General features: G+C 39.1%; 4 protein-coding genes across 6 annotated transcripts in view; 2 read left to right on the top strand and 2 right to left on the bottom strand.

Annotated features, from left to right (window-relative positions):
- The window catches only part of prkd3 (protein kinase D3), a 43647-nt gene extending 39301 nt beyond the window's left edge, over positions 1–4346 (bottom strand). For both annotated transcript variants that reach the window (XM_086095411.1, XM_086095412.1), the window contains exons 1-2: positions 3964–4346; positions 2489–3081 (exon numbers count right to left, since the gene is read on the bottom strand). In XM_086095411.1, coding sequence (XP_085951537.1) covers positions 2489–2776 — 288 coding nt within the window. In that variant the 5' untranslated portion in view covers positions 2777–3081; positions 3964–4346. The remainder of the gene's footprint in view (positions 1–2488; positions 3082–3963) is intronic.
- Positions 4347–4852: 506 nt separating this feature from the next.
- mocs3 (molybdenum cofactor synthesis 3) lies at positions 4853–12791 on the bottom strand. Of its 2 annotated transcripts, none has more exons than XM_086094844.1 (13): positions 12542–12791; positions 11522–11657; positions 11338–11430; positions 10700–10820; positions 8240–8314; positions 8043–8160; positions 7873–7981; positions 7697–7759; positions 6618–6781; positions 6484–6531; positions 5880–5976; positions 5675–5782; positions 4853–5054 (listed from the first exon to the last, which is right to left on the bottom strand). In XM_086094844.1, the coding sequence occupies exons 1-13, from the start codon at positions 12650–12652 to the stop codon at positions 4897–4899; spliced, it is 1401 nt and encodes a 466-aa protein (XP_085950970.1). In that variant the 5' UTR covers positions 12653–12791; the 3' UTR covers positions 4853–4896. The 2 variants fall into 2 exon arrangements, with proteins under 2 accessions (XP_085950970.1, XP_085950971.1); XM_086094845.1 differs by having other exon boundaries at positions 11522–11654.
- A 362-nt stretch (positions 12792–13153) lies between these two features.
- On the top strand, positions 13154–23750 carry qpct (glutaminyl-peptide cyclotransferase). The gene is made up of 7 exons (XM_086094846.1): positions 13154–13357; positions 16804–16950; positions 18277–18552; positions 19873–20040; positions 20803–20902; positions 22450–22566; positions 22657–23750. The coding sequence occupies exons 1-7, from the start codon at positions 13250–13252 to the stop codon at positions 22836–22838; spliced, it is 1098 nt and encodes a 365-aa protein (XP_085950972.1). The 5' UTR covers positions 13154–13249; the 3' UTR covers positions 22839–23750.
- A 553-nt stretch (positions 23751–24303) lies between these two features.
- Positions 24304–26216, top strand: part of LOC147163087 (connector enhancer of kinase suppressor of ras 3-like) — a 51248-nt gene continuing 49335 nt past the window's right edge. The window contains exons 1-2 of the mRNA XM_086094792.1: positions 24304–24347; positions 25259–25544. Coding sequence (XP_085950918.1) covers positions 25493–25544 — 52 coding nt within the window. The 5' untranslated portion in view covers positions 24304–24347; positions 25259–25492. The remainder of the gene's footprint in view (positions 24348–25258; positions 25545–26216) is intronic.

Here is a 26216-nt window from a genome sequence, read left to right as displayed (position 1 = left end):
GATGATGACCCCGAGCTTGACGCCAAAGTTGGAAGCCTTGACGCGACTCCTATGACACGTAGTAAGCCTCACCGGCTAAGCGCGGCTAGAGCGGCTAGCGCTGCTAAGGCCGGAAAACGCGCACAATAGCCGGCCGGGTACTTCTACACAATCGGACATTCGATCGGGCGATGGAGAGTTGGCATCGACCAATGCAGATTGATGATGATGATGATGATGACTCCGAGCTTGACGCCAAAGTTGGAAGCCTTGACGCGACTATTTATTATCACGTAGTAAGCCTCACCGGCTAAGCGCGGCTAGCGCGGCTAGCGCTGCTAAGGCCGGAAAACGCGCACAATAGCCGGCCGGGTACTTCTACACAATCGGACATTCGATCGGGCGATGGAGAGTTGGCATCGACCAATGCAGATTGATGATGATGATGATGATGAATCCGAGCTTGACGCCAAAGTTGGAAGCCTTGACGCAACTGCTATGATTACGTAGTAAGCCTCACCGGCTAAGCGCGGCTACCGCTGCTAACGCCGGAGCTGCACAAGCGGACATTCGATCGGACAATGAAGAGTACCCCGAGTCCAATGCATATTCATCGGAGGAGCGGGTACAGTCTGATCACGGAGAAGACACTGTTTCTGGACTACGATGCCACCATGAATGGAGTGGATAAAATGGATCAGAACATCTCCTACCACCCGGTATAGCAACTGAAGGACACGAGGAAGCGAGACGTAACGAAACCGTAGCATGATCCTGATATTAGACTTGATGACACACTGCAGTATATACTTGCTATTCCCCGGAAAAAAACGGCCTGCAAGAAAGTGGCGCACGCGAAGAGGCAATCTGTTGTGCAAATGCTGTTGCGTCTCCTTGCACGCAGGAGAGTGTTACAAAAAGAAAAACTGTCGTTGAAACATCCACATATTTGTAAATAGCACCACAGTTGCACACATTTGTAAATAGTTTGCCAAATTGTTGTCAAATTGTTACACTGTTGAATGTAAATAAACGTATTTTGCTATCAAAAAACACTTTTTCATTCTTGGTGGTAGTGTTTTATAGAAGTAAAGCACTATTTAGGTGTTTGTGGCATCATTCATGGACAAAAAGAAGTGTCAAATTCACTAGAATGCATGAAATAATATCGTTTCACTAAAAGCTTGATTTCTCCGTATTTTGGTCCAAAACAGGCGAAATTGGGTCAAACTAACCATTTTCTATTGTTGATTACTAAAGAACGGAATAAGGTAGAAACAAACTTTTTTTTTTCTGATGAAAGATGAAAGTCCAATCTTTCATTTGGTAGTACGTGTGTTTCCATAGTCCAAACAGAACATTTTCTGTGGACCTTGAAAGATCAGTCAAAATGCTTAAATCGGCTGGCACTGACGGCATCCCTTTTCTGAAAACGTCTGGCAGTCAAAGAGTTAATTTAGTATTCTCGTTAAAAAAAAAATTATATATATATATATACATATATATATATATATATACTGAGGGTGGCGCGGCTCAGTGGTAGAGTGGTCGTCTCACAACACATCAATCCCATGCCATTGTGACCAGGTTGAAGTATCCTTGAGCAAGATACTGAACCCCCAGTTGCTCCTGATGCTGCGTCATCAGAAGGTGAAGGAGTAGTCAAATGTAAAGCGCTTTGAGGGCCTTGTAAGGTGGAAAAGCGCTATATAAAATGAAGTACCATTTACCATGTGCAATTTGTGCAAAACTAATTTTTTCGCTACATGTACACTGATAAAGTTACATTGAAAAACATGCCCATTTATTTTGCAATCGCAAATCTGTGTTAACATTATTTTAATGTTACACAGAGTAATAATTGTGTGCATTGTTAACTGTTATTAATATTATACGTCAAATTTACACTTACAAAGCAAAGAGGCATGATCAGGTTGACAAAACTGGAGGAGCCGATGAAGTGATCAATCTAACATGAGTAAAATACAAAAACAGACAAATAGGTATAATTATTGCATCAGTAATGAAGTCTAAACTTCTAAAACTTCTTTTGAGGCTGAGTATCTTGGGCAATGGTAAAACCGCAGAGTAGTGATTAAGCATGTTTGTGCAACTTTGAGGTCCATTGCATTAAAATGCAATATCACTACCAGACTGTCCACCACTGCTATTGTGTGTGTGTGTGTGTGTGTGTGTGTGTGTGTGTGTGTGCGTGCGTGCGTGCGTGCGTGCGTGCGTGCGTGCGTGCGTGCGTGCGTGCGTATGCTTCTGCTGTGTCAGTTACAGGGCAGGAGGCCCAGATGTTTGTTTTGGAACACCTCAATAGATGAATATGGTCAGTTGACAACACACATGCTGATGCAGCATGTTGGTCCACTGCTGCCTTCAGAATAGCTGCTTAAATTGCAGTGGGTATGAATGTGTTTGTGAAGAGATTTTAATTTTATAAGATGTTAAAGATGGATAAGATACAAAGTGTAAATAAACTGTTTTTAGTTGTGATTCTTACCTTCTGGTCCACTATAGAGCACACCAGGTCCTTGACAGCGGACAGTGATAGGTCATTGCCCTCCAGGTTCACGGTCTCTCTGGTCAAGCCAATTTGCAGCAAGAAAGACACCCCATGGAAAGAGCTACGGGAGTCGGTGGGGCTGGGGACACTGTGATTTCCGTTGGATAGCCGCGTGTAGAGCGGTCCAGCAGAGGATGGGGACAAAGCGGGTGGCAAGGTCGGGTGGTGCGGATAGAGAGAGTGGAGAAAGGCTCGAGGTAAGGATGTGGGAGAGGAGGCAGACATTGGCTTTTATCCCAATGGCGACGTGTAATACTGAATACTGGAGGGTTCAGTGACAGGATTTATGGCAGGGAATCCTTTCGGTACGTTTTAGTGAGTCAACATTGTATAGTTTTCCACTGTGTCACCTTGGCTTTAGAAATCAGGGGGGGTAAGCCGTTGGTCCCACCCGAGCTTACACACCCGTTCACAAGATGGCAAAACAAGAAGGAATAGGTCTCTAGATTATCACTGCAATAAATGTCATATCCTGATGTGGTGCTTCTTGCCTTTACTGAAGTCACTGATCCACTCTGACCACAGGAAGCCTGTCACCAAAAACACAAACAGAAACGTTTGTAATTTAAACAAAGCAAGGACCTACACTTACTAAATTACAGAAGAAGAAAACATTTGAGGGTTGAGCGAACTTGAGCCCGTTTCTTCGTGCCACTAATTTTGCACATTCAATATTACGCAATTAACCCCACAATCAACAAACATTACAAAATACACATTTCTCAGTGCTGTTTCTCAAAGTGTGAAGCCCCGAGAATCACAGAATTAAATATTCAAACTGTGCATACTTTTAGAGTGGCTTAAACTGCTTGAATAAAGTAAAGTACATTTGTTAAGTACAGTTTAGTTTATCTTTTAAATAAAACGAAGTAGTTGCATTAAAAAATATATATAATTGTTTTCAAACGTTTATTCAGGTACAATTTCTGTTCAACTTTTATGTGCAAATTTGAGAAACGTTGCCCTAAGACATTATTGCTTACTTCATTAGATCGATTTTATAAATATATATTTCGATCAAATTATCTCCACATAAAGCCATTTCTTGTAGCTCTCCATAGTAAAACGGACTGTGTAACTCTCTGGTTAGCTTACTCATCTTAGGGCCGCTTAGCATGCATAAAAACAATGGCATCGTAAATCAAAAGCTTATAAGGAACATATATATCCGACATGTAAAACAATTCAAGTCATTAACATCCACAATGAAGGTTCGGAAGCATGCAAACCTCCCGACTTCTATTCGATATGATGGCAGAACACAAACCGATAGCACAACATAACAACTTAATAAGTTACACAAGCTTGAATATGCATGTCAAGCGGACCTTTCGCTTCGGTGGAACTTTCTGTCTTTCCGAAGACAAACGACTCCTTGGATATTGTTTTAATTTTAAGAAGAGATACTTTACCTTCACAGTCAGCGAAGGACGCATTTCTTTCCAATGCGAGTGGACCGAACAAACTTTGAATCTCCATCAACTGCGGAAAGCGGCGTCTCAAGTTAAACTTGCACTTGGCTAAAATTCGTCGAGGAAAACCTAACTTAAATAAAACAAACACCGAAACAAAAACTGGCATAAAAGCTTACTATGACCAACGAAGCCGTCCATTTATTTTTCTCTTATCGTTGTTTCAGATACTGTAGTAAATTCATGCGCATCTTATTATCCTTCCAGCTGTGACTACTCCCCCATTTACACTAAATAGGAAAGCCGTAATGCTCGCTGGGAGTTGTCGTCTTTCTGTAGCGTCACTATAACAGACTTCATGTTTAGACTGCAAATTCTAAACTACAAACCTTGTGAAACAATGGCGCCACTGAGGAACCGACTACACTGCGCATGCGCAGATATTTCCCGTTATTTCACGTTTATCCATTCCAGGGGGGGGGATATAGGTTCACGCGACCCTGAAACGTTAGTACCACACTTGAAAATATATCACTCACTTAAGGGGCTCTGAGCAGGTGTCAGCATTACTTAAGGGAATTAATTCTGCATTACTAACAATGGTTTTCCATTCACGAGATCCGCAAGGAATTGAAGGAAGCCAGGGTAAGAGTGGTTGGTCGCTAGAAAATTATGCCAACACGTGGACATATATAATTATAACTTTATAATGTGATGCTCAGAAAGTGAATTCCATGTAGGGGACATGATATGTAAACAAAAGGGACCTTATTGCTCAAGAACACATGCCTGTCAGTCTGTTGCTGTTTTCACATCAATCACAGTTGTCACGATGGCCTCACTAACCTTTTAATCTAAAGAACCACAACACAAAGAATAATAAAAAGATAACATTTTATTTCTCAAAAAAACATACATACAGGTAAAATGATGTTAATACTGTGGGAATTTGGCGTCTATCCACTGCGCCCACGCCATTAGGCCTCCGCAGATATCTTTCACTTCGACATTGTCTACTTCTGATCCACTCATCTTCCCGAGAATCTGCACAGCCTTCTGGGAGTCGTTGCCCATCTTACAAATCACATAAACTGCAAGAAACCACAGAGATACTTTTGGTGACAGAATTACATTCCTCTAGATCTTTATAAGAACTCTGGGGACAACATAAAGTCTGTGTACGGATCATATTCAAACAAAGGATGCTGTTTTTTTGCAGCACGGTCCGTATTTCCCATGTTTTGGGTATAAATGTTGTTATTGTGCAGGCTACACATCAGATTAAAAACACCAGTTTAAGGGCATACTGTATCAGGGCAACTATCCCATGATGTAGTTACAACTCTTAATTGCAGTAATGTCATTTAACTATGCACTGATTCATAAAAGTATTTCAGAGTAAAAACTTTTTTATATATAGATAATGCAGTATGTGAGAAATGAGTGTACAGCAGAGCCCACTACCAAGACAACACAAAACTGTCTCAATATAAAGTTTTTATTTTTTTTAATCCTTCCTCCAAAGTATTTAGACCAGCTGCTAAGGTTGGTCACACTTGTTTTGGAAAAGGGGTCACCTGACAACCCCACTGCAATCCCCCACTAGCGTTCCCAATTGTGCAAGCCAGAGTAGCAGTAAAAAATGAACTGTGAATATGCACTGGTTCATTTCAGACGACATGCAGATAAAGCCCGCGCTTTGTCCTGTTACCTGGAGGCCAGCAGACACCCACCATCTGCTGTTTCAATTGTCCGATGCGCTGCTGCAGTAACTGCATATGTTCACTCTTCCTCTGTTCTAAACTTGAGAGCGGTATGTCTGGCAACAATGTTAGGAGAATAACCACAAAGAAAATGGGGATTATCATGTCGCGTCAGACTGATTTATGTTTTGTTTCCCATCTCCTGAAGGATACTGAGCGAGCTGGGTAAATGGCATATGTCCACCTCCACAAGAGGGCGCACATCTAAAAGGAGATGAGGCTCTGCATTGTCCACAATGGATTTGTAATCCTGCAAATACAATAAGACATTCCTGAAGTCATTAAAGGGGAGTGATTTTACCTTCAAGAAATTTGATTCATATCTTACAGTTAAATACGGAAATGTAAATGACTTGCAGCTAATTTGAAGGAAGTATTGCTCAGATTGCTTGATATTACAATTATTTTAACAACTTTTTCTTAAAATCGTTGGGACTCAAAACTGCTCCTAAATTGAGCCCCTGACGCAAATTCAATTCAACTGTGATCTCCAGCTCTGTGCTTAATGACCGTTTAAAAGTTCAGATTGTGCAGTCATATGCACGCGCAATCCTCATGCAACACTATGGACGCCAAGCACAGTGTGTTATTCTTTTCTGTGAAACATTTACTAGCACATTTGAGATTGTTTTCCCGTGAGTGCTGAGATACAATCAGTTCATCAATTTTCATGATTTCTGGGAGAACATTATGAGTAATGGTTGAATAAACAACACTTAATACAGGGAGGGATGCACTGGCCAAAAGGTTTCCTCACCTGCACTGTGATCCTCTGATCTCTGGACAGGATGTTGAGTCTTCGACACTGAAAACACAATAAATTGTACTCTCTATTACAGTACATTAACAAAAAGAATGTGGTAACGTGTGATTGATAATATCAAGGTCAACCTTATCTGTTGCAGCAGACCCACAGAAGGCTTCGTAGTCACCGAGCTTGGTTACGCTGGGCTCTTTCCCACACACTAAACATCCTGACAGCTTGGGCCGCAACCTGATGGACCGGAACCTGGCACTTTGAGCATCAAACATCACCAGCTGCTGGCCGCAGGAAGCTGACACGTAAAGTTAAGTGAAAGGCTCGTTTTTCGAACGTGCATATGTTGTGTTGAGGGGTGTCAAAATTAGTGCGTTCATTTTGAGTTAATTTAAAGTTGCTTTAACACCACAACAATTTTTAACTTTATTTGGACTTGTACTTGGACTTGGAATTCCAGTCACTAAGATCACAACCACCGTCTGTTGTTAACAGACTTGAGAAACATTACAGTGCTGTATAAAGAATAAAAGAGAAAATAGCCACTGGAAACGATGTTATTCAGTCCAACTGCGGACGCCTTGGACGTCCGGATATCACGATGTTATGCGCTTGGCCTCATGAGAAATGGTGGTTCTTTCAAGGAAAAGGGAAAACAATACCACTTTTGTCCAAATGTGCCGCCATAATCAACAAAAACCAAACACTCATTTGTGCTACTTTAAATATTATCTTCTTTGTTCAATGTTTTGAAAATAAAAAATAATTTACCGGTATTTGTTCATATGTTTTTATATGATTATTTATAAGTATTTTTTTCCTTTTTTTTATACATTTGAATATAAGGAAAATAATCCAATCATTAATGAACAAATAAATAAAACAAAACCTTTTTTCCTATTTTAGTTACTTTAGTTTAGTACCCTTGACAAGTAACTGTGAACACATACTTGTCATCTTAAGTCACAATCTTGGAATGTGTGTCTGTACTGCAATGTTGGGAACAATTAGTTGTACTGTATCACACACAAAAGCGGTAACGTGAAGCAGTTACGTATTACTTTGTAACAGAAAAAATTCATCTCTGCGGGCCAACAAAATTAATCATCCTCATCCAATATTGTTAACAATTCCCAAACTTGTGACAATTAAATATTACGTAGGTGAAGGCTTCAATGTACAGCAATAGTATATTATGCCAGAGTTTAGATACAGCCATATCCAGAGGCTATCTTGAGGACCTCCAATGCTTGTAAGCAGCCCATTATGCCTGGAACTTAAAGATAAGTGGAACATTTTACTTACAACCAGCATTTAACAGGCTGAAAATGCTGGTGAAAGACAAGTCTGTACAGAGCTAATGGATTCTGGGAAAGAGGCTTGACTTACCCACTCCTAACACCCCTCCATCAGAACAATTTGTCACCGTCTCCGGGGGCGGGGGGACTGGGTAGATGCATCTGTAGCAAGGGCCTCCATCATAGTTATAGACTGTCAACTACGGAGACAAACAATTCAGGCTGAGAAGAATGGTGCTTTGCAAGGGGAAAATATCGTACCTGTCCCTCCATTCTCAGGGCGCTGGCTGATACGAGAGGCTTGCCACTCAGCACGCAGGCGTCATTGACAAGATAACGAGTGGGGACATTGTCTGAACAATCAGCCACAATGTCATATATGAAGTCAGTGAAGTCAAGGCATGTAAAGCAATACTCTTTTCTCTTTAAGTCAGCCAAAACTTAAGTGAACAGGATACTGTTGAAAGAGTTGCAGGGCGTTCTCAGGTGAAAGCTGGAGGTGGTATGGAATACACTCGACTGTTGAGTTCAACCTGTGAGGTAAGGTTGGGCGGTAAAACGGTAATACGGTATCACGGGGTGTCCAAAAATGGCAACGGTGGCACTTTCAATATCCATTATGATATTAAACATATTTGTAGTTGTGTTTTCAAATTAGTAATACTATGACAATTAATATTACTATAACAGTTTAAAATTAATAGTAAGCTGTTAGTCATGTGACAGTCACATGACCGCTCAGACGGAACGAGACAAAATGACCAGTCGGCACAGCTCGGTTAAGCGGACCCCTAAAAAAAAAAAAAATGCAACTGCTACAATTTGGCAGCAAATGTCGATGAGGCTTGTATGCAAAATCTGCATGAGGACTGTAACGGAGTGAGATGGACTATACTTCGTATCTCCGGACTTATCTGAGGAACATTATCCCCCGCTCACTGCTGCAAAGAGATGAGTTTGTCGCCAAGTCCACAATTCGTTTACCAACTACCGATACTATTAAGTCCATATGACCTACAGAAGTGCGCCACAAAGCGCTTTTATTTATACAAAAAAATCAGTAAGTGATTTTGTTCGACCAGTGACGGACGGGCCTTACATTTGGGGCATGGCTGAATTTATGAATGTGTCTGGGTGGCTACAGACGTATTTTTGTTTGTATGTTAGTTTTTAAAACTTTTGCTCTGACCATCCAATAAGGGGATGGAAAATGCTGACATTATCGACTGGCCATGTGAGGACGGTTAAAGAAATCCCATTGCTAATATACATTATTTTATGATACATCAGCAAGCAATACTGATTCTGAAGGCTTTGGGCAGATTAGATTGACATGGAAACACAAAGAGACTGGAATCTAATTGGACAAAAATAATAACAATTTAACATCCATACACTGACTGACTTGAGAAACTGACTATATTGGGGAGTTGAGGGTGGTTCTACAATATCTTTGAATAATTACTAGAATTTAGATTTTGATCTCTGAATGGATTAATTCACTCTACATCATTTCCTAGAGGAAAATATTTCAAAATCGGAACAAACTTGAGGTCGTACCATCTTGGACTGGATTGTTTTCAACCTTAGAGGTTCTACTGTGAAGGAAAGCCTCTGTCTGTGTGGCTTCCTAGTGGTAAAGCGGTACACTAATGTGGTGAACGCCAACTCATGCGCATACTAACCACAATGGGGGTCTAGAAGCCCCAAAAGAAGCTGCCTCTGAAATAACATGTTTACACAATATTTGCAGACAGTCAAACCAAATATAACCTGTGGCCAGACTGGAAAGCGCATGTATACATTACACATAGACCGTCAGAGTCACAAACAACAGTACAATCACACAATTTCCCCTAATTATGTAACGTTTACTAATAATTATCCAAATAGCAACTTCTCAAATTGAGATTTGCTTTTGTAAAGTTTTGTTTTGTACATGACTCTAATTATACAAACATAAAATAGCTGGCATAAATGTGCGCTTGACATAAATGTGACTGTCCAGAGCAGGGGTCAGCAACCTTTACTGTCAAAAGAGCCATGTTAGGCCAAATAAATGACCAAAAATCTTGTCTGGTGCTGCAAAATATTTTTACATTGTGATGAACGAAACAGTGTGTTATTGTTCATCTAATGTACTTGATGGCCCTAGACCTCATTAGAGCTGCACCATAAAAGAAAAAATATGCAGCATCCAATACTTGAGATTCATTTTCTTAATTTCTTCTACCCTTCATCTTCCGTTTTTGTAGTTGTAATTTTTCACAATTCATTCTTCATACATTTTGAGACGTTTCTGCTTTTGTTTAAAAAAAAGATTAGAGTCTCTTCTTTCATCAGGAAAAAAGTATATTTGTATTGTTTTGCAGCAATTAGCATTAGAACATAGCTAAGTTTCATCATTATTCACAAATCTGTTTAAACCAGTGGGTAAAACAGCTTGCTGCAACATGGCCCTGGTTGAGTTCTTATACTCTGCTGCCACCTGCTGGCCGTTTTTGTAATAACTACCATTGCTTCAAGCGTTCTCTTCAAAGCCTTCTGTATGCTCTAGCATAAAAAAACATTTAAAAAAAACATACAAATAAGTTTTTAGTACCATGGTAATATTTAAAATAGAACGTATTTGTACGTTTTTGGGAGTAAATGAGTTAAAACTTATTTGTCTACCTTTCGTCTCTTTGTCTGACAGCTTAAAACTTTGGATTCTTATTTTGAATATTTAATTATTCATTTTTTATTTCATCATTAATTCATTTGAAAAATATTTATCTAAAAAATAAAAATAAATATGTAAAAAAAAAACTTTTTTTTTTTTATAGATCCACAGGGAGCCTTAGGAAAGGGACTAAAGAACCCATATGTGAATCCAGAGCCGCAGGTTGCAGACCCCTGGTCTAGAGCATAAACATCACCTTCTAACTGCGTTGGCTGCAGACAGAGCTTTAGTCTGACCCTGGTTTTCCTCGCCATGAAGCACTTGTCTATGCAGATTACTGAGCTCCACCTCATCATAGTCCAGCAGACCCAGACGCCCTATGGGGAAACACAGATGGAATAAATCAATGCAAAAGTCTAATAGTAACAGAGAACCATGTAAAATAGTGGCATCTGCTATGCAAAAATGCAGTCAAATTTTTAAGTAAACCCGACTTCACAATTCATACAAAAACATCAGGGTTTTTTATAATCACTCATCATGCATGATATTATACAAGACTGCGGCATAACTCATGTGAGTTTAGGTCAGCATCAAGGGATTAACATTCTTTGGCTTTGTGTTGTTTTTATTCCAAAAGAAACACACGCCTCAACAAGAGGTGTTAAAAGACCAACAGGGGAACAGACAATTAAGAATGTTTTAAAAAAATAAAATAAAATAGATGTGTTACACCTCCAATAATTGTACTGAGAGTTTTTTTCTTTTTGCCTCTTAATACATTATAGTAAATTGCGCTAGTGAGTCTTGTCTCTTAACCTTGGTTGTAAAAGTGCATTTTTGTTTATGTTACGTACACTGAAAGCGTAATTAAGACAGCAAATTGAAACCTACCTATACCCGCTGCTGCTAGATACTGAGCCAGAGGACAGCCCAGTCCTCCACAACCCACAATCAATACGGATGTCTTGAATAGGTTCAGCTGTCCTGTGGACAAATCAGTCAAGACCACTGGTGTGTTTTGTCATGTCAGACTCATTCTCTGGCGTGTATAGAGAGGATTTTTTATTTTTTTTACCTTGCACACCCAATTCCGACAGGAGGAGCTGCCTGCTGTACCTCGTGATGTCTTCATTGGAGAGAGCTGCTGTGGCTGTTAGTGGAGTGAGTTCAGTCACTCTGTCAAGTAGCTGAGGGATAAAATTGTTGTTCTTCTAGAAAACAAAAAATACATAATTACAGCCTAGATACTCTCTAATCAAATGTGGCACCACTTAAAAGGGAAATTAATGGGATTTCCAACAGTAAAAAAGTTTTTTCCAAAAGTTACAACCAATAAATATTTTACCATGCACAAATATCCTTCCTTTTTGTGCTATTTCTATTATACAGATTGACTGAACAGAGGACAATTCTTTTTACATGGCCAATTCCTAATTTCTATATTTAAATTAATTTGGTTTATTTATAATTTTCTGAGATCTTGTTACTTAGGTTTTCGATTGCTTTAAGATATTTTCAGAATTATTTGTGTACAGAATCCATATGAGTTCCAATATTTAAATTGATCTTGTTTGTTTTCGAAGTGATTATTTTGCCGTGACTGGCGCTATTTTGCCATGAGCCGCGCAAGGGTCATGGTTCGAATCCCGCTCTGTACTTTATTGATTTATTTGTTTGTTAACTACAATTTCTTGACAACATCCTATATGCTTTGAGGGGGTTATGGTTAGGCTGAGAGTGCCGATAGGAGCCTATCTTAGGTGGCAAAACAAAACAAAAAACTTCGTGAAAAAGATACTGAAGAGGGCGAGGCATGCCCAGTGCATGACTACGTCCGGCGATTGACCAATCAGAGCCGTTCACGGCAAAATAGCTTTAGCAGGAGAAGATCCACCCCCAAATATTTTCCTTGATATTCTGACTTCATTCATATGCACAGATACATTTACAGATAGACACAGACAGACCGTCATCGATTAATGTAAATACTGAAGATGGTCCCATGGTAAAAAAGTAAATTATTATTGTATGCAAACTTTTTCTGGCGACAAACATGGCAAATAAACTTTACTGGTAGTCAACAAAACACACTCACTTTTTCGAATGCGGCCAGTTTATTCTTCAGAGCTGCAATCTCTTTCTCTTTCTCTCTCAGCTGTGCCTTCAAGTAGTCCACTTCCTCAGCCATCGCTGATATAATTTCCATTATCTGTGACGATAAAAGGTTCAGATGATGGATGGATGTATTGATATGTCAAATGGTTTAACTACAAAAGGCAGCAGAGGAATGCGTGAGGTGGTAACAGTTTAGTACGTAAGGAACAAGCTTGGGCAACAAGCGCACTTCCGGGTTAATCACGTGGTTAGTACCACGTGGTACACCGCTTGGCTATTTTCCCTTTTCCTTCACTACTTTTCCCCCCTGACCTGTACAGTATTTATTTTTCCTTTTGTCGTTGTTTATCCAGCCTTTTTAAAAATACAAAATATGTATCCATATCGAATTAATACAGTGTAAAAATAATAATAATACGAAAGGAAAACTACAGTATGGCTTTATGGATTACAAAAAGTGGGGTACAGTAGTCGAAGTAGTACACGAAGCATGAAAAGGGGCTGTGATATTTTATCAGTCGAGGATGGGGGTAAATTCCAGAGTTTTGTTTACCTATGGCTCCATGCATGCGTACACGCGCCGCGCGCGCGCACAATCACATAGCAGATCGTTGAGAGCGCTCCCTGCTGCCTTTCACATGATCTGAAGCGTGTGAGGCAGAGACAGAAAGAGAAAGCCACAGAAAAGATGGCTGTGTGTGGACACGCTCCTTCTATAATGCGTTTCTTTGCCACTATTGCCGTCTGGGTAGCATTCATCCACTGCTCTAATGGAATTTCCTGGACACAAGAAAAGGTAAGCCAATTAAATCCTGCTACAATCACAATTAAATACAGTGATTGTGAAACAGTATTATTGGAGTCAGTCATTGTAAGATTGGTAGCAATCTTAAATAATCAGCATCGTACTATTCAGAAAGTATTTTTTTTTAAGTTTAACTATAACTCCACTCTCAAATATCGATGCAATTTTAGTGATTAGTTCATAATAATGAAACTAGAGTGGCTTCTTCTTCCTCTTCTTCTAAACGACACTATTTTATTTATTTATTTCCTTTTATGAGTAACTGAATACATCTATTAGTAGATGTACATGTGAGAGTATGGTAAAAAGGTGTGCCAAATAAATAGTCACTGACGTGTTTAACATTTAAGCAAAACATGACCTACCTGATTATGCTTTAACATTCCTGCTTCTCATGTTCTTGCGGTTTTAGTCTGCATGTAGTTGCTATGGCAGCACTGTCATCATCATTGATTTTCCAATTGCGGTTCTTGGTATTTATAGAGCTCAAGTGGACCCCACTTTAACCCTCTCAGGGTTCAGTGAGCCCCTGCAAAGATGTTGTAGTGTGTGTGTGTGTGGGGGGGGGGGGGGGGGTTACAACCACATAATAATACTGTACATTGCACTTGTATGCTATGTTGTAATTACGAAACCGAAGCAGGGTTTTCCACTACAAACTTGCTTTTGGAAGAATGTATGAAAGAACATACTTTAGAGACCAAGATATGAGGAATAAATTCTGCTCTGCATGACATACTGTCTTTTTGAATGCAACTTTTCAGAGTGTGTTATGGGTGTTTCCTAACCTTAATTGAGCCAATTAAGTCATTTATTTTACTTTACAAAATTCTCACAGCACCAGTAAACGAAAATGTCACAAGAGTATACTGTATTGAATTAATGATGATCTCACCTCAATTTGGTCACAAATTCACTTAATCTTAAATTTTGGGCCGTTTAGTTGAACACAACTGATATGATTGCAGGAATTTTACTGGTGCACAGAGTGAAACATAATTGCATATTTGTAATGATATTTGTGTTTATTTTTTTGTTTATTTTTTAACCCTGAAAATGGAAATAAAGTGAGTCATTTCTATGATCTTTATATGAGGCATTTTCTGTTCCAGCTATGAAAATAATCTAATTTCTACTCCATTATGAATAGAATGACCGAGGGGAAATAGTGGAGAAGGCGAATCAGTCTAAAACAGATGGATTGTCTGTTTCCAAGACAACCATGCTTCTCTTGCAGGCTGAACTTTGAAACCAATTCCAAGTGGACCACCGAATCAGTGAATCAATATGTTTTCTTAACCCATGATTGTATTTTTTTCACTCACAGAACAATCTTGCACAGATACTGATGAGCTATAGCATTAACTTAATTTATTAATACAGTATTCTGGTTGTAGCAGTCGTATAGAAGAGCAGTGATTCACACTAAGGCTGTACTATTTTGGATATCTATTTTGCTACATGAGAGAGCCAATAACTTTCCACACTACTAATTTTCTTTCACACACATCCACTGTAATTGGCTTTTGTGCACCATGCTTACCCTTAATCATTTACCATTTGTGACCAACAGCTGGGTTTTTTTTTTGCTCAGTCTGTGTCTGTAGCAGTGGCTCATAGTACTTTTTGTTCTAGTGAATATGTTTTATCCCAGGGGTACTGAAATACAAATCCTATAGGAATACAAATACAATTTTTAGTGAGTCCATGACCCATTTATCAAAGTTGGAGGTCACATACAGTAATAATATAGTATTTAAAATTAGGGATGCACGATAATGCTATTTTCAACCGATACGATAAACCAATAATTTAGAAAGTGCCTGTGTCGATAACCGATAAGTAAGCCGATAATTGTTTGCAAAATTAACTTGAATACAAATATACTTTTGAGTCATACTATCAGTCTAACATTTCCAAAATGTTATTGATATCTATGCTCTAAAGACAACCCGTAACTCATTTTGAGTTTGACAAAGAAAGCCCACACTGGCGACTGCCATATTCCAATGATGTAACTCCTGTGAACACAAGGTCGTTCGCATTATGACATCACAAATATGCGACACTACCATAGGAGAGGGGAGGGGTTGATCAGTTGGCCACAACTTGAGCCACAAACTGGACTAACACGGCAAATCTATTGTTATTGGCAGATTTCTTTATTATCTGGTTTATCTGTATGACGTCAAGTTTGTTGATAATTGCCAATAATGATCGGCCACCGATATTATCGTGCATCGCATCCCTATTTAAAACAATGTCCTTTTCATCCATAACAGCAATAATAAATAATAAAATAAAAAGTATTTTCCATATATACATAAATTAAAATCAATAGTTGAATTAAAAAAAAATCTAACCCCTGTCATGAATCCAAAACAAACAAATGTATCAGGGCACGGGAGGTAGATAATTTTTTTCAACACAAAGGTGCGGTTTCTTCACTTTAAATGTGTTCCAGTGTGTGCCTGTGTCATCTTGTCTTGTAAGTTGTAGTAAAAGTAGCAGAATTAGCTGACTTAGTGATTGATCGATGGTGATTAACATCACATGACACACTCTGATAATGCATTCTAATGCAACAAATAATGGCCATTGCAAACTAGAAACTTACTCTATACTTGCTGTGTGTCTCTACTCACTTTGTCATTGATGCACACCCCGCTATAAACTAGTCTCGTACGTGAAGTGGTCCACTTGAATAACATATTTACAAATAAATAAAAAAGTAATGAATGCTTAAGGCACCTAAATTATATACAATTGTATTAAATTTTTGAATTATAATTTTTACATTCGTTTTTATTTGCACTTTTAGTCATTTATTTATATTTATTTATTTAGTCTTTTATTTATTTGGAATTTTTGCAGTTTTGGTCCTCCATAGTTTTGTTTCAAATGTTTATTTAAGAATTGATGGCTTGTGTTGTGTGGCCATTCAGAGGAGTTTTCAAACACAGAGCCCCAAAAGCAGACTGCAGTCAGTTTGCCGGGGGCGCGGCATGCACACGGGGAGAGGCGGGGTTTTACTGAACCGGGCGTTTTACTTCCGCATTACAAAACTAACCAAAAAACACTTCATATTTAATTAAAAATTACATCGCCATTGTGTCAAAGGTCAGATTTAATTACGACTTATTGTGAAGGAAAACATTTTTCAATCAATAGCCTCATGTGCGCGAGCTTCACATACACAGTGAATGGGCTGGTTAACTGCACACTGAGTGTGGCTTGGGTCGTAACAATTTGGGGGCCACAAATAGGCGGCAGGTGGGTACCCTTGCACTTTTCGAAATCATTTGTATGTAAATCTATTTTGGAACTTCTTTGGACATAGTTTTACAAACAATATATTACTTAATCAAGGAATGACTGAGGGTGTCTGACAAGTTGTTGTCACAACTAACAAACAAAAACATTCTGCTATTGCTCAGTTACAGCACCAAGCGGTCACACTTACACCCAGTGAGATCCAGACGGCCCTGTCACACACAGACCTGGCACAAATGTGGCAAAGGGACCTAAGGCCTTTGCTTGTTACCAGGTATCCAGGCTCTCCAGGCAGCCAGGCAGTGCAGCAGGTGAGTTTGATCATCACAGCTTGGACAACAATGGCAACATAATCCTAGATCTGGATGATACCTCAAGAGCCACTGTGGTTGTTCTACTGGACCTCAGTGCTTCATTTGACACATATTTCGATTGACAGACTGCGAGTGGACTAACTGGCACTCTGCTGAACTCTTTTGAATCTTATTTACAAAATGTGTTTGTTGCAGGTTTTTTTTTTTTTTAAATAATAGACCTGAGCAGAGAAATATTACAAGCGGTGTACCCCAAGGAGCCATTCTTGGGCCGCTTCTATACAACAGCTACGTGCTGCCTCTAGTTAATCTCATAAAACATAATTTCTGGTATAAGACAGGCATCTTATCACACTTGTGCAGATGACACACAGATACTGTACATTTCAGTGCTACCACACAACCGCAGTCCCTTGCTCTGTCTGACTAAGGGAATCTATTACACCAGTGAGCTGATGAGACAAAGCTTTTTCCAGCTCAATACAAAACAAAAAAAACAAAAAACAGAAGTAAATGTTTTCGGCCCAAAACTTGACAAGTCAAAGGTCAGTGCTCAAGATGAGTCCATGTTATTTATTGACAGCCATAAATCACATGGGAAATCTTGATTATGCACTTCAAGGCTCAAAATCATTGGTTTCATATTGTAGTTGCTAGGCAAAATTGGCATTTTGCGCCTAATTAAAACACATTGTGTTACGGGTCTGTCACGGTGCGGAGTTGAGTCTGTCACGAGTGCGGAGTGGAGGACCCAAATGCAGGGAGGCAGGAGAACCACGGCAGGAATGCAGGTTAAACTGACATACTTTATTTTACAAAAAACACTAACCGGGGTACTGGTTAGTATTAAATAAACAAAGATCTGAAAGGATCCAAAATCAAAGTAACAGACAGACCACCAGCGGTGACCGCGACAAGCAGCAATTATCCCACACCAACTAACCACAACCAGGGTACTAAATACACACACGCTAACGAGGTGACTAGACACACCTGGGGCCAGGCACAAGTGGCTGAGGGCCCGGATTGGTCAACCCGAGGAAGGGCAGGACCACACTCAGGACCAATCGAGACCCCCAACCAAAACCAGAGCCCCAAACATGACACATTGATTAGCAAAACTGAGAACCAAAAAGCTCGTCCCAAAAATATTTACATTTTATATTTATATTTCAATAAATATTCTATAAATGGGGCCAAAAATGTAAAATAAAAATACAACAAAACAATGATAATAGTAACTTACAGATTCAGGTCTTTGCAGCTAAGGTATAATAAAGCTAATATTGACTACTCTAACAGGTTTTATTTGATTTTTTTCAGCATATTAAATCAACCCTGGGTTCCCTTGGAGCAGGCTGGGAAGTGACCGAGGACAAGTTCCTGTCAACGACACCTTACGGGCAATATCCATTTAGCAACCTCGTTGCCACTCTCAACCCATCAGCCAAGCGCCGCCTTGTCCTGGCCTGTCACTACGACTCCAAATACATGCAACAGGACGGTCAGGAGTTTGTGGGTGCCACCGATTCTGCTGTGCCCTGCGCCATGATACTGGAACTGGCACGAGCCCTCAATGAAGAGCTGAAAAATCAAAAGGTATTGTACTAAAGAGGTCATTTAAAATAAGATCAAATTGTTGGAATAGTTTGGAGAAAGGCCCTCTGTTTCATCATGTATTCACAAAGCAATATCCATAATTACATGTTTGGTTGATTCTATGGTGGAAGAACTTGACCTCTCCCTCCCTCATCGTTCTCAGATATGTTCGGGATGAACTAGCAAATAAATTGTAGGACAGGCCCCTTGAAAAACATACACATACATGGATGGCACAGACTAAATGTGGACTGGAAGCTGTTATATCTGCAAATACTATACATTACAGTGCCAGGCAAAACTCTTGAACTTTTGTAGTTTTGTCATGTTACAAACCAAAAAGTATATTTTCTTGGGATTTCTCATTAAAGACCAAAATAAAATGGAGCAGAATTGTGATGTGGAAGGAAAATTATATGTCTTTTTCAGCTGGCGAAAGGCTGTTTTAGTGATTGATTTGATATGAAAGTCAGGTCGGAATCTATCAGCACCCCAAGATTTCGGTCTTCTTCTTTGTTTTTAACCCAAACATTTTCTTTTCAACATGGTGTATGCTCCCCCACTAGTCTCAAAACAACATTCTGCTAATATTGCGTTTGTGGAATATGAGTTAAGAAGCATAATTCACACGTTTTTTTAATCCATCTCAGGGGGTGGCCATTTTGCCACTTGCTGCCAACTGAAAATGACATCATAATCACATTCTGAAGCTGAGCTGTGATTGGTCGTTACCTGAGCAATTGTGATGTCATTTTCAGCGGGCAATAAGTGGCAAAATGGCCGCCGCCTGAGATGGAATTATTCTTCATAACTCATTTTCCACAAATGCAATATTATCAGAATGTCATGTTGAGTGAGACTAGTGGGAGAGCATACAACATATTATTGTAAAGAAAATGTTGCGGTTGCCTTCCACTTTAAATAGAATAAGAATAAGTTTGCAAGCCACAGTCTGTAGTCAGACCACAGATGAAAAACACACTTAACATTCATGCTGCCTATTCGTTTACCCTTTGCTTCACCACGTCTTTTGACTGGATGGACAGGGACAAGTCCGGTGACAGCCAGCGCTCAGACATTGTATGTGTTTATCGGATTCAGACGTCCGTCAAAAAGGTCTCAGGGGAAGTGAAATTCTGTTGAATGCAAATAGGTTTGATTCCAGGGTGCATATGTATATTAGAACTAGCATAAAATATTATTTGGTCAATTTGAGCCGGGTGAAGGAAGCTGATGAAAATTTGAAATCTGTATCAAAACATAACAAACCCAATTTGTGTCCGCTTTAAAAAACATGTTGTCACCCTGTCCCCCTTGTAGGCCTCCTTCCCCAACCTGACCTTGCAATTGATTTTCTTCGATGGAGAGGAAGCTTTCGTCAGCTGGACAGCTCTTGATTCTTTGTATGGCTCTCGTCACTTAGCACATAAGATGCATACCACCCCGCATCCTTCAGAAGACGCAAACACCACTCAACTGGACGGCATAGTACGTCTCACCACGTCTTTAACACTAACGCTTAACGCGCACACACATGCACAACAATGAGAGCAAGATGATTCTTTTCAAAGCATTTCCCCCACTAATGGGACTGGCAACCTGTACAACTCAGTTCCATGTTGTAGAATTCACTTTGACTTAGATCAACTTAAAGTGGTTGCACAAGTGTGCACACTGTCTTATAATTGGGGTTGTAACTGTGTTCAGAATTAACCCAAAATACCCCCCCCCACACACACAGGTTTGTTTAACTATCTTTATGGGGCCATCTCATTGACATAATGCATTTCCTAGCCCCTTCCCTTAACCCCAACCATCAAAAATGATTGCCTACCCCTATTCCTTACCCTAATCTCAACCATAACCCAATTCAAACCTAAACTCTAAAACCAAGTCTTCACCCTCAAAAAGAGGTATACACTTGTGGGGCCAAGTAAAATGGCCCCACATTGACGAGTGGGCCCCACAACTCTGTGAAATCCCAGAATGTTGGCCCCACTATGTAACAAAAACTAGACCAAACACACATACACACACACACCCTTAATGCAATTGAGTTGTGCAGGTTACAGGTCACATTATTGGCGGAAAGTTTTTAAATTATTTATCTTGGTCTCATTTTAATGTCACAATAACCTGCTGACATATGAACAGGAGTGTGTTATGTACAGTTGTACAGTTTAAGGTGTGTACAGTCAGATGACGTGTGCTTCTAGGACAGTAATTAAGCACTTGTGTTGTCTCCTCCAGGATCTATTTGTGTTGTTGGACCTGATTGGGGCCCCAAGTCCACGCTTTGGTAACCAGTTCCAAGCCACAACGTACTGGCTCTCACGGTTGCAGAACATAGGTGATTGATAATGGCACGTTTGGTTGTTTTTGGTCTCTTCCAGCGTCCAGCAATACACAATACATAGTTTCAGTTAGTAAGCCACCATACTGGTTCAGCCAGTCAGAGACCTGTAGGGAAACTTTACTGCATGTGTCCCATCTTTACATGCAACTGTTTCTGAACAACATGAATCCACATGAGCACACTTTACAAACTACAAAATACGGAATTGATTTATTCATTTAATTAGATTTAAAACATTTTCATTTCCAATCCTTTAGTCAAAATTAGGAGGATATTATTGTTGTATTGTATTGTCACGGTGTGGTCACGGAGCGGCGTGGTGTCTGTCGGCGTGTGAAGTGGAGGAACCAAAATGCAGGGAGGCAGGAGAACCACAGCAGGAGTGCGGGCGAAACTGGCGTGCTTTATTTTACAGAAAACACTAACCAGGGTACTGGTTAATGCTAACTAAAGAACAAACTGAAAAGATACAAAATCAAAATGACAGCCAGAACTCCAGTGTTGACCGTGACAAGCGGCAATGATCCCACGCCGACTGATCACCACCCGGGAATTAAATACACTCACACTAATTGGGTAACTAGCCACACCTGGGGCCAGGCATAAGTAGCTGAGGGCCCGGATTGGTCAACCCGGAAGGGCTGGAACCCACTCAGGACCAATCGGGACCCTCAACCAAAACCAGATCTTCCCAGACATGACAATTTCAAATTGACAGTGTAAAAAAATGCAGTTAATTGTTTGGTCCGTAGTAAGTCAGAAAAGAAGCAAAAGCATTTCCAAAGTAAAAATAAATGTTCTGTTTTGATTCAACACAATGATAATCAGATTGCTTTCATGGAAGACACAGAATTCAGGTAATATTTACTTCTGAGGAGCAGACATTCCAAACATTTGGACAATTTTAAACTAAAAAGGTTATTAATTGATTATCAAAAATAATTACATTAATTTCATCATCAATTAGTTGTCAATTAATCAATAAATAATTCCACCTTTTTTAATAAACAAAAAAAAAACTATAAAGTGGCGAGATGTGTGTACTGGAAGGTGAATGATTGTTTGTCTGGATGCGCCCTGCGATTGACTGGTGATGCCTCTCACCCAAAGTCAGTTGGGATAGTCTCCAGCTCACTGGTGATCCTAGTGAGGACTAGTAGTATTAGTAGTGGTGGTAGCTAGTGGTAGCAGTAGTAAACCAGATTCAAACCTTACTGACAATAATCCGTTCTTTTCCCCAAATGTAAACTGGTCGAGACATTTTTTCTACAACTTTCACAATACTTCAAAGAAAAGAAAACCAAGAACCAAATGAATGACTAAAACACAATGCAGTACAATCTGATTAAAATAATATATATATTTTAAAAGTTTAGATGCAGACAAATGAACTAAAAGTGCTATATATTTTTTAACAATACTTTAGCACTTAAATTCCCCTATTCCTCTAGTTCTGAAATTGAAACTGATTTTACTGTACATTGTCATAATCAAGAAATAATTTAAATGTGTACACTAATGTATTTGACTGTTTTTGTCAGAAAAACGTCTACACTCTATGAATCAACTTGAAAATCATCCTGATGATGTGGAATATTTCTGGCCTGATCGACCTGTTTTCCATGTTGAAGATGATCATATACCATTCCTGAAGAGAGGTTTGTACTCCTGATAGTTCTTTACTCAAATATGTTAGCTGATATGGTTAATATCTGATGGGTAACCCTCATCGTTTGCTTCTTTGTCAGGTGTTCGCATCCTCCACCTTATTCCCACTCCTTTCCCCAGCGTGTGGCACACAATTCATGACAATGAGCAGAACCTGGACCGCTCCACCATTGTTAATCTCAACAAGATTTTACAGATCTTTGTCCTGGAGTACCTTAATACCCGACCTGCCAATACCACGAATACAATGACAAACATGTAATTGTACTATTGTATGTCTTTTATCAATAATGAAACTATATTAACATAATATTTGAAATATGAGGTTGAAATTTGACCCTTAACTACTGAAACAGGTGCATTATATACAAATATGGATGTTAACTCATGTCTTGGCTCAAGTAAGTCAAGTGAGTGCGTTCAAATATAAAATTTGCAGTACGTTCTGCCATATCTTGTTTTTGAGCCCAAAATCCCAAACAGAATAACACTTGTTTTGTGAGGACTATTGTGAAAAAAAAAAATATTATCTACGTACAGTATGTAAATACAGTACATCATGCAGTTGAGGCTCAAATTCCATTTAAAATTTATTTTTTCTGACCTCATTTGAAAAGTAATTAAATGTTAAGTACTTTTTGGTCTTGTACAGCACCAGTGACATTTTGTTTTGTGTTAGGTATCATTCTTTCTTCTACAGTTATCCCGTTCAATATTTATCGAGTAAACCATTCTTGGGGAGGATCATGTACTGTAGATATACAGTATTTGTTCTGTTAAAAACATTTTTAGCCCTTCATGTCCTGTCTTTTTAGATAGATAAACAATTAACATCCTGTTTGCCTGCCTCTATTTATTTTTGTGATTATTCAGAATGGCTTTGTTGTCAATGCATAACGAAATTAGGAGCACTTCTCCATTAAGTGCATAAAAAAGACAGTAAACAGTAAAACAGTAGTGTAAGAAACGGTGCAAAACGAAAACAGAACAATGAGGCAAGCTCTAAAATTGTATTTTACATGAAGTGCATGCCAGTGAGTGCAATAATCCCTGATAAAAACTGACAAATATGTTTTGTCTGATTCTAATATAATGGACAATGCCTGAATTGTACTTTCTGTATCATGAGTCAGAAATAAATGTTGCATCACAATAAAAGGAAGTTCATGCAGAATTGTCTAATCTGATTCTTCAAGTGACCTTTAGTGTGAGGGACTTTTTCCTGTACATTCAATTAATATTTTCCAAGGTCAAAAGCAATTACTGTACTTATATACATAGGCCTATGGTTATTAATCTAGTGCTCAGACAACCTCACGTCCACAATAGTTACTCGTATCTCTCAATCATCTGCGATTGGCTGGCAACCAGTTCAGGGTGTACCCCGCCTACTGCCCGTAGCCAGCTGGGATAGGCTCCAGCGACCCTTGTGAGGACAAGCGGTTAAGAAAATTTATGGATAGATGGATGGATGGATGGAATCCCTTAATCATATCAGGGTGGCCCTATTCTGATTTCCACTGTGTTCAAATACTTTCAGTCCAGTCCAACTGAGCATGCCTCTTTAATACAGTTAATACACTGCACGTGTGTTTTGCTAATACCGTCACATGCTTCAAAGGTTATTGGTCACCGTAGGCTACGTCATAATGAAAATTGCGCTTTTATTTTGCACGTAAGTGATGGATAATTGCTACATGAAAAGTCAACAGCAAAGTCGTTGTCAAGGGGGAAGGGAAACGCGTTCAAGTCGATGTTAGAGTTGTGTAGTGTAAGTTCAAAAATACAGATCGGAATAGTAATGTTAACTTTTTTTTTGTAGTAGGCTAACGTATTTTTTGTCATGTCGTCAGGTAGAAAAAGTAATGCTATCACTATCTCAACAACACTATAAAGTGCCGCTGTTTGTTTTCACTGCTGGACGATGAAATACCAGCAGAGGGAAGTAGAGAACCTCTTATACACTTTTCTGACAGCGCTGCATTGTAGCCCTTTTTTATTTATTTATAGAAATGTAAATAATAAATAAATATTTTAATAGTCACATATGTTTTTTGATTATTCTAAATGTAAATTATAATTTAAGTAAGTATCGTAATAACCAAAGTTACGCATTTCACACTTGCTGTGTAAAATAACACTGCACAGTAAAATCGTAAGAATTACGCAAAGCGACGCGTGTTGAATATTTGCATGTATTATGTAATAGAATATTAAAAGCAAAAACAAGTTGAGTACGCTCGCAGTTTCAAATTAGACCGGTGAATGAAGATTCAAAATGTCACAGCGAGGCATTTGTTGCACCTCGTAAACTTTATAACCATTCCGATTTCAAACATGTAAAATAAACTGCAAAGCGACGCGTGTTGAATAATTGCATGTATTATGTAATAGAATATTAAAATAAAAAACAAGTTGAGTTCGCCCGCAGTTTCAAATTAGACCGGTGAATGAAGATTCAAAATGTCACAGCGAGGCATTTGTTGCACCTCGTAAACTTTATAACCATTCCGATTTCAAATATGTAAAATAAACAGATTGGATATATGATTAAAATACATCTTGCATAAAAGTACGCGTTTCCAGTGAAGTAAGATATTATAGCCAAAAGAAAAATGAAAGTCTATACAACTACACTTCCGTCACAATGTTGTTAACATTTTTGCCTAACTGTCTTTGAAGGCAGCACAGGTCCCACACGCACACTGGCGTCTGAGGAGTTGTAATGTGGGGGATTTCAACACTGCTCCTTTTCGCGTTATGCGAGTTGTTTGGGGAACGATTCAAACGAAGACATACAGCCGAATAGAATGAAAACAAAGTTATTATGAGGATGTGACAGCCAAGCGGACACTTAACTCTTCCTCAAAAAGCCTCGTCAAAATATTTTGTCACGTCTACGCTACTGAAGAAGCCATGGAACCGATAACCAAGTGGACGCCAAAGCAGGTTGTAGACTGGATGAAAGGTAAGCATTTTCACATGATATGTTTGTCTGAAAGTTATCCAAAGTTAACGTTTATATGTCATTACCGTCGTTAATCGGCAGCTAGTTTCGTAGAAACTGTGACAACAGTACTCAACAACGTCACTACATCAATGAAGTACTTGCACTCAGCTGTACTACAGTTTCTGTTACGCACATTCTTAAAAAAAAAAACGTTTTGTTACTGTTTATGTTCTTTCTGTCTTAGTAGCTCCACGTTTGCTGGAGTCTATAAACAAACGTGCTGACTATCTCAACTTGCGGGCAGTTCACCGGGCACCCTGTCATTTACAACCATCATCTTGTCTTCATAAAAAAAAACACATTTGCAGGCATTGCTTATTTACCATTAATCGGTCTTGAAATCACATCGTTGACATTTAAAATCAGCACTGAAGAATTGCCTAAAACACTCATGTATTTTGAACCACTTTAAAAGGCCTTTCACTACTTTCAGAGGCCAGTAGCATGTTTGCCATCTACTGCGAATTACTCTTGCTACCTGGGTCCACTCACTACAAAGCTATGTGCCGTGAGAGATGTCAAATGGTATGTGAGGTATGGGTGGAAAATATTCACTGCTCCCATTGGTAGTGTGTACTAAATGACCTTATAGGACTTGTAAGGAAAATCATTTGGTTTATAGTTCAACTT

The sequence above is a fragment of the Leptonotus elevatus genome, chromosome 14 (assembly GCF_054856555.1).
Source record: "Leptonotus elevatus isolate MCC_2025b chromosome 14, RoL_Lele_1.0, whole genome shotgun sequence".
NCBI classification, from domain to species: domain Eukaryota; kingdom Metazoa; phylum Chordata; class Actinopteri; order Syngnathiformes; family Syngnathidae; genus Leptonotus; species Leptonotus elevatus.
The sequence above is the reverse complement of the archived record's forward strand: the minus strand, read 5'-3'. Positions and strand labels throughout refer to the sequence as shown.

Coding starts and splice junctions, on each gene's coding strand:
- qpct (XM_086094846.1), top strand. CDS start 13,250: ATGGCTGTGTGTGGACACGCTCCTTCTATAATGCGTTTCTTTGCCACT. Junction 20,903..22,449: donor CTCACGGTTGCAGAACATAG/GTGATTGATAAT, acceptor TGTTTTTGTCAG/AAAAACGTCTACACTCTATG. Junction 22,567..22,656: donor TATACCATTCCTGAAGAGAG/GTTTGTACTCCT, acceptor CTTCTTTGTCAG/GTGTTCGCATCCTCCACCTT.
- mocs3 (XM_086094844.1), bottom strand. CDS start 12,652: ATGGAAATTATATCAGCGATGGCTGAGGAAGTGGACTACTTGAAGGCA. Junction 8,315..10,699: donor GCAGCCAACGCAGTTAGAAG/GTGATGTTTATG, acceptor CTTACCTCACAG/GTTGAACTCAACAGTCGAGT. Junction 6,532..6,617: donor GGTCTGCTGCAACAGATAAG/GTTGACCTTGAT, acceptor TTGTGTTTTCAG/TGTCGAAGACTCAACATCCT.